Here is a 21249-nt window from a genome sequence, read left to right on the forward strand (position 1 = left end):
GGCATTTGTCTCTGTTTGACTTCTTTGACTTAGTATAATGCCCTCAGCGTCCATCCGCGTTGTTACCAATGGCAAGATTTTCTTCTGTTTTAGGACCAACTAAGATTCAGTGCATAAGCCGCATTTTATTTACATTTTATCTACCTGTTTCATTTTCTTTGGTTAAATACACAGAAGTGGGATTGTTGGATCATATGGTAGTTCTATTTTGAATTTTTTGAGACTTCATATCGTTTTCCCCGAGGGGCTGGACCAGTTTGCATTCCCTCCAGGAGTGCACAGGGGCTCCCTTTTCTCCACGTCTCCTCCAACACTTGTTATTTCCTGTCACATACTCTCGCAGGGGTTAGTTCATGGTGGTTTTAATTTGCATTTCCCTGACGATTAGTGATGTCAAGCACCTTTTCCAGTATCCTTTGGCCATTTGTGTGTCTTCTTTGGAAAAATGCCTATTCAGATCCTCGGCCCAGTTTTTAATTAGATTGTTTGGGGTTCTTTTGCTAGTGAGTTGTAGGAGTTCTTTACGTATTGTGGAGGTGAACCCCTTATCAGGTGTACGATTTGCAAATATCTTCTCCCATTCTGTAGGTTGGCTTTCCACTTTGTCGGTGGTTTCCTTCAGGGTGCGGGCGCTTTTTAGTTTGGTGTGGTCCCACTCATTTATTTTTGGTTTTGTTGCCTTTGTTCTTGGTGTCAAAACCAGAGTCCTTGCCAAGACCAAGAGAGCTCGCTGCCTGTGTTTTCTTCTAGGGGTTTTATGGCTTCGGGTCTTGCGTTCAGGTCTCGAATCCATTTTGAGTTATTTTTTTGTGTGTGTGGTGTAAGATAGTGGTCCAGTGTCACGCTTTGGCCTGTGGCTGTCCAGTGCTCCCGACACCCCTGGATTGAATAGCCTGTCTTTTCGCAGTGCCCATTTCCGGACTGTCCCTTCGGGTTTACCATCCTGTACGGTTCATGTCCATGGTATCTGATGGCCGGTGCATGGCTTCTTCTGTGTTCATCAAACGCCCCAGGGCCTGAGTGCTCAGCTTCTTGGGTGTGGGGACCCCACCTCCCTCCATCTCTCTGGCTTTCAGGAAGCCCCTAAATTCACTTCAGGACTCACACTCTGCACATTGCCATCTCTCAGCTTGGGCCCACGGTAGCAGTTTTGTTGGTTTTGTTTTGTTTTTTCACTGTAACAGTTTTAAACTTTACTTTCCTGCTGGTAACCTTTTATCCCTGGAGCCCTCTCAAGTCCCCACCTGCCCTTTGACCTCATGGGTCTTCCTTGCTGTGGTCCCTCCCTCTTCTCCCACTCTGCAGCCCTGACTGCATTCTCCATCGTTCTCGATCCTGCATTCTGTGACTTGCATGTGAGGCTCGGGAGGATCCTTCTAGATGCAGCTTAGGGGCATGCATTTGCAGAACACTTTCCCAGACCACCCCCAGCCCCACCCTTCCGTGCTGTGCCACAGTCTCTGTCTCTGAATGCTCTCGCCTTGGCCCGCCAGCTCATATTAATTTTCGCCACGCCTGGTTCCTGGCACAGATCTGCCCCGAGTGGATATTTCCAGGAAATGCAGAGCTCAGGGGAGCTGTGAGCGGGTCCTCATCTAGGCGCTCCTGAATTTGTCTCCTACGCGGCCCTGCTGTAACATGGTGAGGGTTGAAGGCTCTGTGATGATACACGTGCAGGCCCCATGTCTCCTTTCGCTATTTCGGCAAAACTGTCTTAACCGGGGCGGCTGCGTGGCTCAGTCTGTTGAGCGTGCGACTTCCGCTCAGGTCATAATCTCCCGAGTCCTGAGTTTGAGCCCCACATCAGGCTCTCTGCTGTCAGCACAGAGCCTGCTTCAGATCCTCTGTCCCCTCAAAAATAAATAAACATTAGGAAAAAAAAAAAAGAAGGAATTAGGGGCTCCTGGGTGGCTCAGTCGGTTGAACATCCCACTTCGGCTCAGGTCATGATCTCACGGTTCGGGAGTTCGAGCCCCAGGTCTGCCTCTGTGCTGACGGCTCAGAGCCTGGAGCCTGCTTTGGATTCTGTGTGTGTGTCTCTCTCTCTCTCTTTGCCCCTCCCCTGCTGTGCTTGCTCGCTCTAAAAAATCAATAAATATTAAAAAAAAAAAAAAAGGAATTAAATAAAACTATCTTAACTGTATCCTGGGGGGAGAAAACAAAATTAAGATTTTATGGAAGGTTTGTAGTAATTTCTTTCCTTCTTTCTCTCTGTTTTTCCCGCAAATCACGCACCGATGAGAGCATAAAAAAGAGTTCCTACTTTTTGAAGTAAAAATAGGTACAGAGCAAATACAAGCCCCAAATTCCGGAGATAGGCCTGAAAAGGGTATGCGGGAAGGTTGGTATGTTGCAAAGAGAGGAATTTCTGTAGCTAAGGTTTTAGGTAAGGGAGTCTATGTCTGTCTTTCCTTGGGCAGTGCGTGGTAAGACGGTGCTTTTAACCAGCCGTTAAATTGTAACTAATTGGTAGGAGGAGAGTAGGCCCAATTTCAAGAAAACTATTTATGAAAGCCAGATACAGTTAAAAATGTTTTACTTTATGAAAAATTCTGTATGCGGAATGAGAGAATTTACAAAAGTGTTTGTTTTTTAAGTAAAAGAACGTTTTTTAAGGTTTATTTTATTATTTTTTTAACGTTTATTTTTTAGAGAGAGCGTGTGCACCCATGTGAGTGGGAGAAGGGCAGAGGGGGCCGTGGGGGGGACAGAGGATCTGAAGCAGGCTCCACATTGGCCGCAGAGAACCCGTTCGGGGCTCGAACTCACGGAACTGTGAGATCATGACCTGAGCCGAAGTTGGATGCTTAACCGACTGAGCCACCCAGGCGCCCCTAGGTTTTATTTTATTTTATTTTTTTGAAGGAATCTCTTACTCCCAATATGGGGCTTGAACATATGACCCTGAGACCAAGAGTTGCGTGCTCCACCAACTGAGCCAGCCAGCTGCCCCCGCCCTCCCCCCCCTGCCCCCCGCCGGCCACAAACATTTATTTATACCCCACCTTGTTTTGTTTCATGAAGAATTTGAGTTGGTTTGTAAAAATACTTTCAGTACAGAAGGATAAATAATTAGCTGGTAGAATTACCAGCATCCTGAGGTCGTGTAGTTTCCAGAAATTCACAGTGTGCCCAAGATGTCCCTGAGCCATCTGTTCGGGGGAAGGACGGCCTTTCCTGATACTGAGTCAGAGGAGTGGCGTGGACACCCTGAGGTGGAAGATGGTGTCCCGGACAACTTGCTACGAGAGATATGTCAGCAAGTCTCGAACCGTCTCCGTATACAGGTGGTCATTGTGTGGGGAAAGCACAGCGCCCTTGACTTTCATCCAAGCAGTCTCAGACAGCGGACTTGGGCCGGAGATAGACTTGAGGCCACAGAAGAAGAGTGACGGCTGGGCTTCCTTTTCTTTGCCTGGAAGGCTGAGGGGTTTTGGAGCTTTGGCCCTGACACGGTCCCGGGCTGGAATTGAGAACACAAGGCGCCTGCCTCCCGCTGCTCCCTCTGTGTGTGGCCTGTCACTGACCCCTGGTGGCTAGAGTTTATGATCTTGGTCAGCCAAGAAGTGAACCCACCTTGGGATTGACATCACTGCTAAACGTGAGACCCGGGATGAAAAATGAGGGTCTCCAGCTCTCCCCAGCCCCCGCAATTGCAAAATGGCTCCTTGGGCCCTGACCTTAACCTGCAGGTTCATTGTCAGGGGCCCTGGGTAAGGTGCAGACATGAGGGCAACACAAAACCAGTCCTGTTTCTCATCACAGGGTTCAAGCCTGTGGCCAGACTTCCCAGCTTCAGGTCGCCATCTGAGTGGCCTAAGCTTTCTGTGACTTGCTCCCGAGACCCGTAAAACGGGCACAGTGCCCACGACAACCCTGTATGGGAGGGTTTGGGGACAGGGCCTGCACGTGGTGTATGCTCAGTACACGTTTGCTGTCCTCGTTCTTTTTTTTTTTTTTTTCCCCAACGTTTATTTATTTTTGGGACAGAGAGAGACAGAGCATGAACGGGGGAGGGGCAGAGAGAGAGGGAGACACAGAATCGGAAACAGGCTCCAGGCTCTGAACCATCAGCCCAGAGCCCGACGCGGGGCTCGAACTCACGGACCGTGAGATCGTGACCTGGTTGAAGTTGGCCGCTTAACCGACTGCGCCACCCAGGCGCCCCTGTCCTCGTTCTTAAAGGCACATCGCAGACCAGGGGCGTTGCCTTTAGATATCAACCGCAACCTAACTTTTTGAGGTGGAAATTGTTAACACACGCCGTGTTGTTCAAGAAGAACTACGTTGTCAGTCACCCCGGTTGACAGTGATTGTGGAAGTGATTGTGATCCTCTGGTCGGAGGCTGTGTTTCTGTTTACAGTCGCCAGGGATGGACGTGGACGCCCATCTGCTGTGAGATGCAAAGTCTTAAGTGTACGATTGCAGGTTGCTCCTTCCAGATAAGCCGTCACGGCTCCTTGGCTTAGCGGGAGCTGTTAGGCAGCGACTGCCCGGCCGGTCCTCCAGCTGCAGCTGCCTGTCATTCCTTGCAGGTGGTGAACGTTATTGGGATTTCAGTTGGAACTGGCTTGGCCTCGGCTTGTGACACGCTGATGTCTCAGGTGAGGACCACCCTCCCCCATGCACGATTTTTTTTTTTTTTAATTTATGTTTGTATTTACTCAGTTACCTTTCCTGTTGGAGGCCAGGTAGGCGACTCTCCCCTCTTTGGCTTTTGTTGCCTTTTATTTGTCAAACACTGTGCTGCTGACGGCTGTAGATGTAGGCCAAGTGGGCTTTATAATTGGGCTCAGGGGCTGTGCTTTCCTTTCTGTCTCCGGTCTGATCTCTCCCACCCTGACACTGTACTCCCTCACCTGCTGTTGGAGACGCTCAGCTCCGTCTCCTGCCCACGTCTCTGTCCTGAGGGCCACACTTGAATGTCGGTCACGTCCCGGACATCACACTCAGCTCAGCCAGAGCTAAGCCCATCCGGCTTTCCTCCCTGAACTGTTTCTCCTCTCGGGTTGTCTCTCTCAAGAACACACGACCCTCCGCTGAAGCCAGAAGCCTTCTTTATCTTCTGTCTCCTTACGTTAGCGGGGAGTCCGCTCACACCCCTCCGTCCTTGTTGCCTGTCACAGGACTGGGAACTCTGGGTTGGTGTGCTAACGCAGTCAGAGGAGAGTCCGATTCTGGTCCCAGCCTTTCTCTCCTGGCTCTGTCTTCCATCTCACCCACCTGGTTTACAACCATAGTGGTTTCCCTGGTAGAATCGGAGCTGCTTGGGGAGAAAGGCTATAATCCCATTCAGTCTTTGAATCCCTGTGGCTCAGCATCGTGCTTGCTATGTAGTGGGTACCCTGGAAATCTGTCGAATGAGTGAGAGGAAAGCAGAGAAGCAAGCAGGGATGGGTAGATGACGACGGATGGATGGATAGACGGTTGGGTGGTGGGTGGATGGGTTTATAGATGGATGCGGGATGGACGGGTGGGTGGGTGGAGGGGGGATGGATGGATGGATAGATGGTTGGGTTGGATGGTAGAATGATGGTTGGACAGATGGATGGATGGGTAGATGGCTAGAGGGATGGATGGTAGATAGATGAGGTGGACAGATGAATGATGGCTAGATGGGTAGGTGGATGTGTCATAGATGAGTCCTGCCTTCAAACCCACTGCCTGGGAGAGTGGGGACAGGGTTATATCCCAAGGAAGGAGTGGCCCTGAGCATATGTGTTATATCCTGAGCTGTTGGACTCAGCTCCTCAGCTATTGGTGCATGAGGGTGTCCTGGGATAGTTTTTATAGGCTAAGCTAAATGTGGCTCTAAGGACTAAATGTAGCTCTGGATTGGCATGGTAGAGAATGTGAAATTTTATTTATTTTTTTAATCATTAGAAAATTTTTTTAATGCTTATTTATTTTTGAGAGAGAGGGAGAGAGACAGCATGAGCGGGGGAGGGGCAGAGAGCGAGGGAGACACAGAATCTGAGGCGGGCTCCAGGCTCTGAGCTGTCAGCACAGAGTCCGACGCGGGGCTCGAAGTCACGAACTGCGAGATCATGACCTGAGTTGAAGTCAGACGCTTAAGTGACTGAGCCACCCAGGAGCCCCTGAGATTTTATTTTAAAATAGTTATTTTGTCCCTTTTTTGTTACCATTTCAGTTATTTTTGTTCATATAGTTAAAAAAAGAAAAAGACTAGATCTTTGTTTCCCCATTCACCCATATGCAGTGGACGTCTTTCCGTGTTAGTAAACGTGTTTCTCTAACAGCACATTGTTTCTTGGATTTTAAATAGCCTTTTAAAAAGACTGTAAAGGTCAAGCACCGTCTAGAAACTTTAGGTTATCTAGAAACGTATTTGAAAAAGATGGAGGAAAAATCACTAAAGGTTAACTGTTTGGTGAATATCCTCCAAATATTTCCAAATATGGACACTTACACCATTCTAACATCTACATGGTCTTATTACTTTTTCCTGCCATTAAACCATGTGTTTTGGAGAACACATTGAATGAAGTAGGTGGACACATTCCCTGTTAATGTCTGCACAATATTCTGTGTCCTTTGTACGGCCATTGTTTTTTTTTTTTCAACGTTTTTATTTTTATTTATTTATTTTTTTTATTTTTGGGACAGAGAGAGACAGAGCATGAACGGGGGAGGGGCAGAGAGAGAGGGAGACACAGAATCGGAAGCAGGCTCCAGGCTCTGAGCCATCAGCCCAGAGCCCGACGCGGGGCTCGAACTCACAGACCGCGAGATCGTGACCTGGCTGAAGTCGGACGCTTAACCGACTGCGCCACCCAGGCGCCCCATAATGTTTATTTATTTTTGACAGGGGGTGGGAGAGACAGAGTGCAAGTACGGGAGGGGCAGAGAGAGAGGGAGACACAGAATCGGAAACAGGCTCCAGGCTCCGAGCCATCAGCCCAGAGCCTGACGCGGGGCTCGAACTCACGGACCGCGAGATCGTGACCTGGCTGAAGTCGGACGCTTCACCGACTGCGCCACCCAGGCGCCCCTACGGCCATTGTTTTTAATTTGTTTCCACTGACTCTTTCAAGGCACTTTAGGTTAGACTCCTTTTTGCTTTTGAGAAAGAGACAGTCATTCAGGGTACTTGAAGGAAAGGGAGCGTGAGAAAAGCTCTGAGAAGCCTTGACTCGGCCAAGGCCACGGGGGGGGGGGGGGCCGGGCCTGCCCTGCCCTCCCGTGGCCTGCTCTCCGCTCTGTGCTCTGGCCACCTGGCTGCCCCTCATTTCTGCCTTTTGTGCTCTCGTCACACTTAAACATCAGGTGATGTCGTTTCTCTGCTCGCAACTCTCCTGTGACCCCGTCTGACTGTGGAGGCCGCTGAGCCCTCTGCTGTCCCCACCGGGCTTCCAGCCCCACAGGCTGCCCTGCTGGGCCTCTCCCAGACGTCTGCCTGGCTCATTCTCTCAGTTCCCGCATGTGTTTGCCAGAAATCCCCTTCTTCGGGAGGCCTGCCATCCGCCGTGTAAACATCGTGCTCCTCCCCCAAGGGTCTGTCCCTCTTCCCTGATGTCTTTTTCTCCAAGCATTACTGCCATTCTGGAGAATGCACTCTAGATCTTAGTTATTTCTGTTTATCGTCTGTCTCCCTTTCCTTCTAGAAAGTCAGCTCCACGATGGCAGGGACTTCGGCCTGCTTTGTTCACTGCTGAGTTAGTTCCCGGGTCCCAGATGCATGTGGCACATAGTGAGAGTTCAGGAAATACTTGCTGAGTGAATCCGGCAGGCTCTAACCCGCGCCTGCTTCTTGCACCTTTGAAGCCCTGCTCTCTGCCGTCAGTGCCCTCCATGTCTAACTGTCCCTGTTCCCAGAGACAGGAGACTCCTCGTCCCGGGGCATGTTTAAAATGCCCTTGTGCCCTTGGCTCAGATGTTGGGGGCGGGAAACAACAGCCGTCCGGCTGCATGGGTGGCCAGCAGGGTGCTCTCCCTTGGGGAGCCGTTTGCGATGCCGGCGGTCCAGGCCTCGGCCCGGTACACGGTGGCCCTCTTTATCACTGCGTTTGTTTTCTCCAGTCCTTCGGAGGCAAGAACCTAAAACGCGTGGGGATCGTACTCCAGAGAGGAATCCTCATCTTGATGCTGTGTTGCTTTCCTTGCTGGGCCGTCTTCATCAATACGGAGCGTATCCTCCTGCTCTTAAAACAAGACCCTGAAGTCTCCAGGTCAGCATCGTCTCTAATGTCAGAACCCCAGGTTCAGCGTAAGTGACCGTCTGGTCGTCTTAACCTTCGTTGACGTTTTGGTCAATTACCTGGACTTGAACCCCCGTGGAGAATGGAAACTGTGACTTGTGGATCACAGGGTATTAACGCTGGCAGGGACCAGCTGGCACAGAGTGACACAGAGTGACACAGCGTGACGCAGCAACCTGACGTCCTGCCCAGAGTGAAGATACAGGATGAGAATGTTAATACCCTTGGCCCCAGTCTACTTTCCCGGTGTTTTGTAAATACGCAGAGGGTTTTTTCCCTCCCAGAAGCAAAGGAGCAATATAGTTGCTTAGAGTTCTTAGAGTTGGGGTTTTTTTTTAACCTACAATTCCAGCAAACTCTGGAATTTGTCTTCAGGATACACGGGATCACGGGATGCAGGGAGGCATCTCTCTTTTCTAGAACACCGTTCATCTTGCTTCAGTGTGAGATACAGCTACAGTCCTGACCCAAAACGTTTCTGAACTTTGCCCGACTTTTAGTTCATTTTGCTCTGTTCATTCCATCTTTTCTGCTAAGAATGAGCTGAAAGATGTAAAGTCAGACTTCCCTGTAAAAGCAGACACGTAGCAAGCCTAACATAGTGTTAATCTGGGTTGTGGAAAAAGCCTTTTCAGAGTGGTATTAAATTTCTCCCGTGTAAATTACGTTTAATTTTTAGGAACCATGTGGATTCAATTTGAAGAAGTACGGCAGCAATTGTTTGAATATTAACTGAAGGCTGTTTGTTGTTTATTTCAGGATAGCCCAGATTTATGTGATGGTTTTCATTCCTGCTCTTCCTGTAAGTGTCGAGGATATTTTGTGTCCTGGGACGCCCCAAGCAGCTCATGAATAGTGTCATGCCTGTGCCTCCCCTCTTTCTGTTTATTTTATCATAGTCCTGTTCCCGTGTAAGTTCAGTATTTCTTGGACCTGTCATGCCATCCTTACTGCTTCTCAGAGCTTGTGCCACTTTGATATCCAACAGCTTGAACGTAATACACACACCGATGAGGGGGAAGAGCTTTCTGTCCTTATTCTGTGGGTGCTTTTGACTGCAGATTAATTAGGATGTTTCTGGGGCCCCTCTGGGATTGGGGAAAGTACTGCCAGCTGGTACTCTCAGAGCCATTCAGACGTCAAGGTAGTGAGCCGTTCGCACATTCGGCCAGTTTGAGGTCTGAGGGTCCTCCCCGGAAAATTCCAAACAGCATCCTAGCATTTGATCCGCGTGGGTCTGGGTCTCTGATTTTGAGGTCGCATCAGGAGGAAATACCTTCTTGAGAAACAGAACTGTCAGAAACTGTCAGAATTATGCCTTCATGTTAACAAGAGGTGTTTTTCTGTTTTATCTCCTAGGCAGCGTTCCTGTTCCAGCTGCAGACAAGATATTTGCAAAGTCAGGTATAGAGCCTTTGGATCTTTTTACTCCATGGTCCCTAGAAACGTGTAGTAGATATTCTTAGGGAATTCTCCGTGAAAGTCATTCACAGTTTTTTTCCCTGGAATTTTACCTAGAGTTCCTTGTTTGGGAGACCTGAGGTCTTGTAAGTGGATTTTGTCCAGCTCAGGAGAGAGGCCCGTCTCAATCTGTCAGATTCCTGCGCCCACCTCTTGTTTTACTCTGCAGCCCCTGCCTCCCACAACACCCACAACACTGCACCCCTTCCCTCCTCTGTGGGCTGCCTGCTGGCTTTGGGTCTGACCTCAGGCCCGGCTCTGGTGCCTGTGCTTTAGAGGAAGAGGCTGCAGAGTTCTGTGGGGTTTACGGCGCCCCCAGGAACCAGAGGGACAAGGGACATGGAGGGGAAGGCTAAGGGCAGAGCTGAGGGGGAGCTCTGCCTCTCTGTGTCCCCAGGTCCCTCTTACGTGAGCCGCCCGCTTGCCTTCATGTAACTTTTATCCACAGAAGCCGCTCTACTTTGATGGTGGCCAACTGTTTTTTAAAAAAAAATGTAGGGGCGCCTGGGTGGCGCAGTCGGTTAAGCGTCCGACTTCAGCCAGGTCACGATCTCGCGGTCCGTGAGTTTGAGCCCCGCGTCGGGCTCTGGGCTGATGGCTCAGAGCCTGGAGCCTGTTTCCGATTCTGTGTCTCCCTCTCTCTCTGCCCCTCCCCCGTTCATGCTCTGTCTCTCTCTGTCCCAAAAATAAACGTTGAAAAAAAAATTTAAAGAAAAAAAAAAAAATGTAGACTCTTTTTGTTTTTTTGTAAGTTTATCTATCTTAAGAGAGAGTGCGAGCAGGAGAGGGGCAGAGGGAGAGGGAGAGAGAGAATCCCAAGTAGGCTCCACGCTGTCAGCGCCCAGAACCCAACATGGGGCTCAATCTCATGACCCCGGGATCATGCCCTGAGCCAAAACCGAGAGTCAGATGCTCAACAGTCTGAACCACCCGGGCGCCCCAAATGTAGAGTCTTCAAGAAAATGTTTACCTGAGGACTAGCGTAGAGTAGGCAAGAGACACACGAGAAGTGAGGAATGCGGCCCCGTAAATAATGGGGGTGAATGTGCACCGCATACCTGCTGGGGACCAGGCCCTGCTGGGTGCTTTGTGTGAGGTGACCTCATGATCCTTCACCTTGGCCCTGGACGGAAGTTAGGTAACTCGGCCTGAGTGTCTCCCATGGGGTCTTCCTGGGACACCTCGTGCCATGCACCGATTTGCTGTCCATGCAGTCATCCCTTCTCTTCTATCTCTGTGTTACTGTGATAGAAACGATGGCCCAGCGGGTCATTCAAAAGCTTCTAGAAACTTCTAGTTGGCCGGGCTCGCAGCTGCACCAGTGGGGGAGACGTGGCCAGCGGCTCTGACCCTGGCCGTCGACGTCCTCTGTGATGGTGTTGTCATTCAGAACCCTTGCCTGTGTACCTCTGAGTGTTCGGCTGACCATCTCTTTAGAAAAACTCACTCTTTCTGCTGCAAGAGTCTTAACTGTTCTCACGAGACCACATTCTCCGCTCACCAGAGGAGTGGAAACATCCCCACGCAGCCCGGCTAAAGCAGTTGTATGTCCTGCCTTTTAACTCGACCCTAACGCGCTCTGCCCAGAGTTTCAGGGACCTCCCACGGGTTAAAGGGCTCGGTCCCTCGAGACTCCCCTCCCCCCCACCTTCCGGTGCCCACGTTGCCCCCTGTGCTTCTGACTGATCGGCTGCAGGTTGGAGGTTTCCACAACTGCCAGCCTGGTTCCGTTAATTTTTTAGAGCGACTCCCAGGACTCACGAAGAGTTTGCTTACGATTTGCCGGTTTATTACAAAAGGGTGTGGCAAAGAACGCAGGCCAAACACCCAGATGGCAAGGTGTGTGGGACAGGGTCCGGAATTTTCACAGCACGTCCTCGTGTTCACAGCCTGGAGGCTGTCTGAACCCCGTGCTTCTGCGGTTTCAGGGGAGGCTCCCTCATGTAGGCGGGATTGATCACTTCCTCTATTCCCAGCCCCTCTCCCCTCCCCCGAAAATGAGCGAAGGGCTGAATATGTCAAGCTCCTAACAACCATGGCTTGGTTGTTCTGGTGAGCAGCTCCCATCCAGGAGCCCACCCAGAGTCATTAGGACAAAAGGCGCCCTTGTCACCCAAGAAATTCCAAAGGATTTAGGAACTCTGTGTCAAGAACCCGGGTTGAAGACCAAGTATTAGAACAAAGGATCCGCCTCATGCCCCTGCCACTGAGAAGTTCTAGGGGAGTTAGGAGCTCCATGCCAGGAAGCGGGGGCGGGGTGGGGGCAGAGACCAGTATATATGCTTCCCATTACGTCACACCCCATAACCGATCAGCTTTTGAAAATGCTGTTTGTTTTCCTGTTTGGGGATTTTAGGGCATCATCATGCCTCAAGTGATCACTGGGATTGCAGCAAACGTGATCAATGTGGGCATGAACGCCCTCCTGCTCTATGCCCTGGACCTCGGAGTGGTGTAAGTTGTGACCCGTTCGTTCCCCAAGTGCCCAGTGTCTGCTGGCCGCGGCCCTGGGGGCTGGGATATGGGGGGGGGGGGGCCCCCCCCCCCCCGGCCCGCCCCTCCCCGGGGGGGGGGGGCTGGTGTCCTGGAGCACGGGGGGGGGGCAGTCAGCCCAGGCTGTGGGGAGGAGTGCGGACGTTAGCTGGGGGAGAATGTTGTGGAAGAGGTGACGTTGTGAGCTGACACACACCTGCCTGTCCGGTGGGGTTAGTGTGAGAGGGCGTCGCTGCAGCCCGCGAAGACTGAGATGCCAGACCTGAGCAAAGGCAGGAGGGGGCAGAGGACTGTCGGGATCTCCCACTAGCTCTCAGTTATAAGAAATCAAGCCAGTTCCGTCTCTGTGAAGCTGGAGAGTTGGAGGGTCCCACGAGGAAGGCAGTGTCAGTTTGGACCTCCCGCCAGTAGGCACCATGCTGTCGATCCGTCCCTGACTTGAACCATCTGGTGCGCTGGCCCAGGTCCAGCCCCCTTCACGTGGGCCGACGTGGTCACACGAGCACTCGAGATACATTATGAATGAAATGTAGTAAAATGAGATAGAATAGAAAATAGTGTATGGAGGTCTTTTCATGAGACTTCGTGTGTATACATATTAATGTGGGTACCAGGTAGTGATGGAAATTTAGTTCTGTTGCAGTAATACACGTGTGTGTGTATACACACACACACACATATTTGTACATTTGTACGTTTGTATATAAGTCACTAAGTGATGGGTAGTAGAGAGGTGGACTATAAGAATAATCAATGATAAAAGGTTTGTAACATCTTCTGCCAGAAAAGCCTTTGACCATGGGGGGCGGGAGCACGAGTCGGCAGGCAGGTCTGAGAGCTGGTGACATCAACCCACATAAACACCTGATTGGCACCCGGTTTGTCCGGCTTTCCTCTGCAGGTGCACCTCACAGACCATCTCGTAGAAGTTTCTTGAACAGGTGTATGGAGGACAGTTTGGATAGTTGGAAAAGAGGAGAAGAACACATAGGAATGGGTTAATAAGTGATAGAGTGTGAGGATTGGTCGGAAGATTAAAATGAAAAAATAGGAAGCAAGCAGGGTTCTGGGCTCTCTGTGCCAGGACGGGGCATCATTTAATTTGTGGTGATAAAATGTCATCTAAGATGCTCTAAGGTTGTCTTGTAATTGAAAACAAATTTATTATAATCCTGGGAAATAACTGTGAACCTTAGACGAGTATTTTGAGCACAGTAGTTGTTTTTGATACTGTATTTAGCTGACTACATTTAAGAATTTATCTGATAGGTTATTTCGGGCTGTTAGGACAGAGGACAGTGACAAGTGTGTATGTCTTTTTATTTTTCTGGTGATGAACAGTAACATTTGGCTCTTCCACAAAATTGTTGGTGGAAAGAAAACAAGTCAGTTATAAGTGGACAGTGTATTTAAATCATTAAAAGATAGTCCACAAGTTCTAGGCTTTTCTTTTTTTATATATATATATTTTTTTATTTTTTTTTCAACGTTTATTTATTTTTGGGACAGAGAGAGACAGAGCACGAACGGGGGAGGGGCAGAGAGAGAGGGAGACACAGAATCGGAAACAGGCTCCAGGCTCTGAGCCATCAGCCCAGAGCCTGACGCGGGGCTCGAACTCACAGACCGTGAGATCGTGACCTGGCTGAAGTCGGACGCTTAACCGACTGTGCCACCCAGGCGCCCCTAGGCTTTTCTAATAACTGTAATTCTTAAACAGAGCAAAAGCTTGTCAGGGGTAGTCTATTTATATTTGGACAGAATATACTCCCAGGTAATGATCACTTTCTCTCCTTCAGAGGATCTGCCTGGGCAAACACCACTTCCCAGTTCCTCCTGTCTGCTCTCCTTCTCCTGTACATGTGGTGGAAAAAAATCCACGTCGATACCTGGGGAGGTATGAGAACTTTGATTTACATTATGATATTTGTTATTCAGAAGGATGTAATTCGGGTGTTTGGATATTTCTCCCCCAGAGAGTTTTTTTTTAATCTTTTTGGAAAATTAAAAAAATTAAGGAAAATATTTGTATACTGAAGATGTAAAAATTATAGGTCACTATGAGTTTTTTTTTTTTTTTTTTTTAATGTCCATAAAGGCAGCTTTTGGTCATAGAAAACGATTGGCAGCTATTGGGTTTAAGAATTGATATTTAAGGAATTAAAATTGCAGATACAAAATCTAAATTTTTCTTTGCAAATCATCCTGCTGTATTAAAACACAGTTTGATTGATATCTTGTCGACTCAGGTGAACAGACTGAGTTCTTAAATAATAGTACCACTTAACAGTTTCGCCAAATTCCCTTAAATAGTGTAACATGCATTTGTAAGTTTAGTAAAATAGATTTGTTTTCTAATTTTTTAAATTGTGGTAAATGTATGTAACATAAAACTTGCTATTTTAGCCATTTTAAGTGCCCTTAAATACATTCACAGTGTTTGGTAACCATCACCACAATCCAGTTCTAAAACATTTTTATCACCCCAAACAGAAATTCTGTACCAGTTAAGCAGTCACTGCCCATTTTTTCTCCCTCTAGACCCCCAGTAACCTCCAGTCTACTTTCCGTTGATCTTGTACCTTGAAACTTTCCTGAAGTCATTCATTAGCTCCGAAGGCTTTCTGGTTGACTCTTTGGGTGATTCTTTATATAAGATCATACCATGTGCGAATAGAGATAATTTTACTTCTTCCCTCCCGGTTTTGATGCCTCTTAATTTCTTTTCTTGATTAATCGCTCTGACTACAACCTCTAGTGCAGTGTTGAATAGAAGTAGCAAAAGTGAACATCTTTGTCTTGTTTCTGATTTTAGGGGTAAAGTTTTCAGACTTTAGCCATTGATATGACATATGTGAGTTTTTCATAGAAGCCCTTCGTCAGGTTGAGAAAGTTTCCCCTATTCCTAGTTTGTTGAGTGTTTTTGTTCATAAAAGTGTGTTGGATTTTTTTTTTTCCCTGCGTTAACTGAGATGATCACTCTTTGTTTTTTCTTCCATTTTATTAATGTGGTGTATTGCATTGATTGATGTTAATCATCTCGTGTGTTCTTGGGATAAATCCCATTTGGTCACTGTGTGCGATCATTAAATATGTTGCTAGGTGTGGTTTGCCAGTATTTTGTCGAGGATTTTTACATCTATATTCATAAGGGATATTGTTCTGTGATTTTCTTTTCTTGTGTTGTCTTAATCTGGCTTTGGTGTTGAGGTGATGCTGGCCTCAGAACGAGGCTGTGGGTTTGGTACCATTATTTCTCTTCTGTGTTTTGGAAGTTTGAGGAGAATTGGTGTCAGTTCTTCAAATATTTGCTTTAATTCACCGGTGAAGCCGTAAGGTCTTGGACTTTGTTGGGAAATTCTGATTGCCTGTTCAGTCTCTTATTAAAGGTTTGTTGAGATTTTCTCTTTGTGTTCGGTCACTTGAGGTAATTTGTGTGTTTCTAGGAATTTGTCATTTCGTCTAGTTATTTGATTTGTTGCCATACAGTTCCTAGAACTCTCTTATATTTTTTATTAAAGTGAGGTTGGTAGTAACATCCCCACTGTTATTTTTGATTTTAGTTATTTGAGCCTTTGTTCTTTTTCTCTTGGTCAGTTTAGCTAAAGTTTTTTCAATTTCGTTGATCTCTTTTCGTTTGTTTGTTTTTGTTTTATTTTTTCAAAGAATCGGTTTTTGGTTTTCTGGTTCTCTCTTGTTATTTTTCCATTCTCTACTTCATTTATTTCTGCTTTAATCTTCATTATTTATGTTGTTCTAGCTTTGGGTTTAATTTGCTCTTTTTCCGTCTCCTCAATGTGTAAAATTAATTTTATCCATTGGAGAGCTTTTTTCTTTTGCAATGTAGGCATTTACAGTTATAAATGTCCCTTTGAGTACTCCTTCACTTCATCTAGTGTGGTGGGTTGTGTATTTGTTTTCTTTTGTTTCAGTGTGGTGTGTTTTTTTTCCGTTGAACTTTTGCTACACTTTTTAATAAAGTTTATTTATTTAGGGTGAGAGCAGGAGGAAGGGCAGAGAGAGCAGGAGAGAGAGAGAATTCAAAGGCGGCTCCGCACTGTCACTGGAGAGCCTGACGCCTGATGTGGGACTCAAACTCATGAACTGTGTGTGACATCATGATCTGAGCCGAAACCAAGAATGTGACACTTAACAAACTAAGCCACGCAGGTGCCCCTTCAGAGTTGTTTTTCAAATTGTCCCTTGTGTTTTGTTTAAGAGTGTGTTTAATTTGGGGCACCTGGGTGGCTCAGTCGGTTGAGCATCCAACTTCAGCTCAGGTCATGATCTCACGGTTTGTGGGTTCGAGCCCGGCGTCGGTCTCTGTGCTGACAGCTCGGAGCCTGGAGCCTGCTTCGGATTCTGTGTCTCCCCCTCTCTCTGCCCCTCCCCTGCTTGCATTCTTCTCTCTCTCTCTCTCTCTCAAAAATAAATAAAATATTTAAAAAAAAGTTTAATTTTTCATGTATATGAATTTTTTGGATTTCCTTATATTACTGGTTTTATCTTTATTCTGTTGTGGTTGGAGAAGATACTTCGTATGAGATCAGTCTTCCCAAGTGACTCTAAACTTGTTTTGTGACCTAACACATGGGCTGACCTAGAGAATGTCCCGTGTGCACTTGAGAAGAGTATTGCTGATGTTGGGTGGAGAGCTCTGTACAAGTCTGGTGCATAGTGTTGTTTTAAGTCCTCTCTTTCCTTAGTGATCTCTGTCTACGTGTTCCATTCATTACCGAAAATAGTACTGGAGTCTCCATTTTATGGAACTGTCTAATTCTCTAGTTGTGTAAATGTTTGCTTTGTATTTTATGGGGCTGTGTTGTTTGGCCCCTGCCTGTTTATCATTGTTGTGTCTTCTTGATAAACTGACTGTCTCATCAATGTGTAATGTCCTTCAGGGGCACCTGGCTGGCTCAGTAGGTTAAGCGTCCCAAGTTCGGCTCGGGTCATGATCTCGCGGTTCCTGATTTTGAGCCCGGCATAGGGCTCTGCAGATCCTGCTTCAGATCCTGCTCCCTCCCTCTCTGCCTCTCCCCCACTCATGCTTTCTCCCTCTCTCTCTCTCTGTGTCTCAAAAATAAATATTAAACACACACATGTATATAATGTCCTTTTGTCTTTTGTAATAGATTTTGACTTAAAGTTATTTTGTCTTATCTTAGTCTAGCCACCCCAGCTCTCTTTGGGCTCCTACCCCAGTTCTCTTTGGGTTACTACTGATCTAGAATCTATATATATATATTTAAAAAAATTTTTTTTAAATGTTTATTTATTTTTTTTGAGACAGAGAGAGACAGAGCATGAACGGGGGAGGGGCAGAGAGAGAGGGAGACACAGAATCGGAAACAGGCTCCAGGCTCTGAGCCATCAGCCCAGAGCCTGACATGGGGCTCGAACTCACGGACCACGAGATCATGACCTGAGCTGAAGTTGGCCGCTTAACCGACTGAGCCACCCAGGCGCCCCTAGAATATATTTTTTAATCTTCTTTCTTTCAGCCTATTTGTTGCTTTCTGAGTCACTTTTCTGTCACCGAAGTGAGGCTTCTATAGACAGCATATAGTTAGATCGTGTTTTTTAGTTCATTTGGTCAGTATCTGCCTTTTTATTGGAGAATTTAATCTGTTTACTTTTAAAATAATTACTGCTAAGGGCAGACTTTCTTTGCCATTTTATTATTTGCTGTCTGTTTGTCTTAGACCTTTTTTGTGTTTCATTTCCTTCTGTACTGCCTTCTTTGGGGTTTAGTTGATTTTTTTTTTTTTTTTTTTTTTTGTTAGGGAACTAACTGTTTTGATTCCATTATTTCCTTTGTGTAGGTAATTTAGATTTTTTCCTTCATTGTTACCATGGAGATTATATTTAATATCTTAAATTTATAACAACCCTGTTTGAATGGATACCACCTTAACTTAAGTAGCATCCCAAAATGCTACTCCTATCCAGCTCTCTCCACCACCCCTTTATGTTGTTGTTTCACTGACGACCTCTTTATTCACATGTGCTCAGTAACAGAGGTTCGTAATTCTTTTCTATGCATTTGTCCTTTGAATTATGGAGGCGATAAATCACGGAGTTACAGAGCAAACCTACAGTAATCATACTGGTCTTTATATTTGTGCACATAGTTACCTTTACTGGAGACCTCTATTTGTTCACACAACTTTTGAGTTACTCTCTGGCTTCCTTTCATTTCAACCGGAAGGACTCCCTTTAACATGTCTTTTAGGGTAGGTCTGGTAGTAACAAAATTCCTCAGCTTTTGTTTAACTGGGTGTATTTTAATTTCTGCTTCATTTTTTAAGGACATTTTCATCAGATACAGAAGTCTCGGTTGACAGTTATTTTCTTTTGGCGATTGACTGATTGATTGATTGATTGAGAGCACATGCACACTCTCATGTGAGTAGGGGAGGGGCAGAGAGAGCGGGAAAGAGAGAAACTTAAACAGGCTCCAATGCAGGGCTCGATCCCACAACCCTGGGGTCATGATCTGAGCCAAAACGATGAGTCAGATGCTTAAGCAGACTGAGCCACCAAGGTACCCCTCTTTCAGCAATTTAAATATGTCATTCCGCTGCCTTATGGCCTCCATGGTTTCTGATGAGAAACTGTAGGTTAATCGTCTTGAGGATTCCTTGTACGTGATGAGTCACTTCTCTCCTGCTGCCTTAAAAAATTCTTTGACAGGGGCGCCTGGGTGGCGCAGTCGGTTAAGCGGCTGACTTCAGCCAGGTCACGATCTTGCGGTCCGTGAGTTCGAGCCCCGCATCAGGCTCTGGGCTGATGGCTCAGAGCCTGGAGCCTGTTTCCGATTCTGTGTCTCCCTCTCTCTCTGCTCCTCCCCCGTTCATGCTCTGTCTCTCTCTGTCCCAAAAATAAATAAACGTTGAAAAAAAAATTAAAAAAAAAAAATTCTTTGACAATATGATTATAATGTGTCTTGCTGTGGATCTCATTGAGTTGATCTCACTCGCAGTTTGTTGAGTTCTTAGATGTGTATATTATCTTTCTGGCAGCCTTTAATCTACTTCCTGTCAATGGATTTGCCTGTTCTGAACATTTCACAGAACTTAAACCGCACAATAGGTGGTCCTCTGTGACTGGTTTATTTCACTTAGCCTGATATTTTCAAGGCTCATCCATGTTGTAGCTTGTATCAGTATGTCCATTTCTTTACACAGGTGAATCATATTCAGTCGGTCATACATGGTATCATGGAGATGCCATGTTTTACTTATCCATTGAACAGTTAATGGGTATTTGGCTTCCACTCTTTGGCTATTTTCAGTAATGTTACTGTCCACACTCATGTACAAGTTTTTGTGTGGCTATATCTTTCAGTTCTTTTCGGTAAATAAGTAGGAGTGGGATTACTAGGTCATATGGTAATTCTGTGATTAACCATCTGCAGAATTGCCCGACTGTTTTCCAAACTGGCTACATGATTTTACATTCCCACCACATCCTCACCAGCACTTACTTTATTTTCCTTTTTATTTTATTATTATTTTTTAATTCTAGTTATCCTATTAGGTAGGAAGAGGTGGCTTGGGATTTTGACTTTCATTTGCCTGATGGCAGATGGTGTTGAGTATCTCGGGTTCCTTGGCTTGCTCAGCTCTTGTATTTCCTTTTTTCTTTACATTTCTTCGCCCCTCTGTCTGTAAGAACACTTCCCGTCGTGCCATTCGATGAGATTCAAAGCTTCGCCTCATTACGTAGTTCTGTTATCAGATCCTCCACCTTTATCACTGATTAGATTCCGTAGCCCTTTGATGTGCTTCCCGGTAACTGGCTTCTGATTGGATTCTGTATCTTGTGATTTTGGCCCTGTGGCTATAGCACTAAGTCACAAATTACTGAATACATATTTTTGAATGTTTATTTATTTTTGAGACAGAGAGAGACAGATCGCGAGTGGGGGAGGGGCAGAGAGAGAGGGAGACCCAGAATCCGAAGCAGGCTCCAGGCCCCGAGCTGTCAGCACAGAGCCCGACATGGGGCTCGAAACTCACAAACCATGAGATCATGACCAGAGCCAAAGTCAGATGCTTAACTGACTGAGCCACCCAGGCACCCCCAGCATTCTTTTCTTTTCTTTTTTTTAAAAAAAGATTTTTTTTTCATTTATTTATTTCTGAGAGACAGAGTGAGACAAAGTGAGAGTGGGGGAGGGGCAGAGAGAGAGGGAGACCCAGAATCCAAAGCAGGCTTCAGGCCCCGAGCTGTCAGCACAGAGCCCGACACGGGGCTTGAACCCACGAACCGTGAGATTGTGACTTACTCTGAAGTCGGACGCGTAACCTACTGAGTCACCCAGGCGGCCCACAAATTACTGAATGTTTAAAAGTTCAGAGAATAACTGAATATTCACAAAATACTGAATATTTAAAAGTTCAGAGAAAGTATAGAGAATAACGTAACACCATAATTTACAATACCAGGTTTCATGGGTTAACATTTTCTTTTCCTTCTGCCACTTAAAAAACAAAGGAATTAAAGATTAAAGATGGTGTTTGTTTTAGTTGGGATTTCATTCTGCTGTGAATAACAGGAAAACCAAATAACAGTGTCTTTAAAAACGTGGGAGTTTCTTTTTTCTCTCACCTGCAAGAAATTCAGCGGTAGTTGTCTAGGGCTGTGATGTCTGTCTGCAGTGTCACAGTCACGTGCAGGGCTGGCACTACTGGTTGAGCTCACAAAGGTGGGGCCATCTGGAGGGAGGGCCGGAATCCCACCCAGGGTTCAACTGCCACACATCCTTCGAAGCACAGGGCTGCCGCATCCTTTCTTTTCCTTTCTTTTTTTTTTAATGTTTATTTTTGAGAGAGAGAGAGAGAGAGAGAGAGAGTGCACGTGGGAGAGGGGCAGAGAGAGGGGGAGACACAGAATCTGAAGCAGGCTCCAGGCTCCAAGCTGTCAGCACAGAGCCCAACATGGGGCTCAAAACTCACATACCATGAGATCATGACCGGAGCCAAAGTCAGATTCTTTTCTTTTCTTTTTTTTAAAAAAAGAATTGTTTTTTTACATTTATTTATTTCTGAGAGACAGAGTGAGACAAAGTGA

The 21249-nt window shown here is 46.6% G+C and overlaps 1 protein-coding gene across 1 annotated transcript in view; it reads left to right on the forward strand.

Annotated features, from left to right (window-relative positions):
* Positions 1-3620: 3620 nt before the first annotated feature.
* LOC121015742 (multidrug and toxin extrusion protein 2-like) overlaps positions 3621-21249 on the forward strand; it is a 54228-nt gene continuing 36599 nt past the window's right edge. Inside the window, exons 1-7 of the mRNA XM_040452929.1 lie at positions 3621-3713; positions 4471-4605; positions 8042-8190; positions 8980-9022; positions 9580-9624; positions 12038-12135; positions 13974-14071. Of these exons, the coding sequence (XP_040308863.1) occupies positions 3621-3713; positions 4471-4605; positions 8042-8190; positions 8980-9022; positions 9580-9624; positions 12038-12135; positions 13974-14071 (661 nt within the window). The remainder of the gene's footprint in view (positions 3714-4470; positions 4606-8041; positions 8191-8979; positions 9023-9579; positions 9625-12037; positions 12136-13973; positions 14072-21249) is intronic.

This window comes from Herpailurus yagouaroundi, unplaced genomic scaffold (genome assembly GCF_014898765.1).
Source record: "Herpailurus yagouaroundi ecotype Mexico unplaced genomic scaffold, PumYag 208, whole genome shotgun sequence".
NCBI classification, from domain to species: domain Eukaryota; kingdom Metazoa; phylum Chordata; class Mammalia; order Carnivora; family Felidae; genus Herpailurus; species Herpailurus yagouaroundi.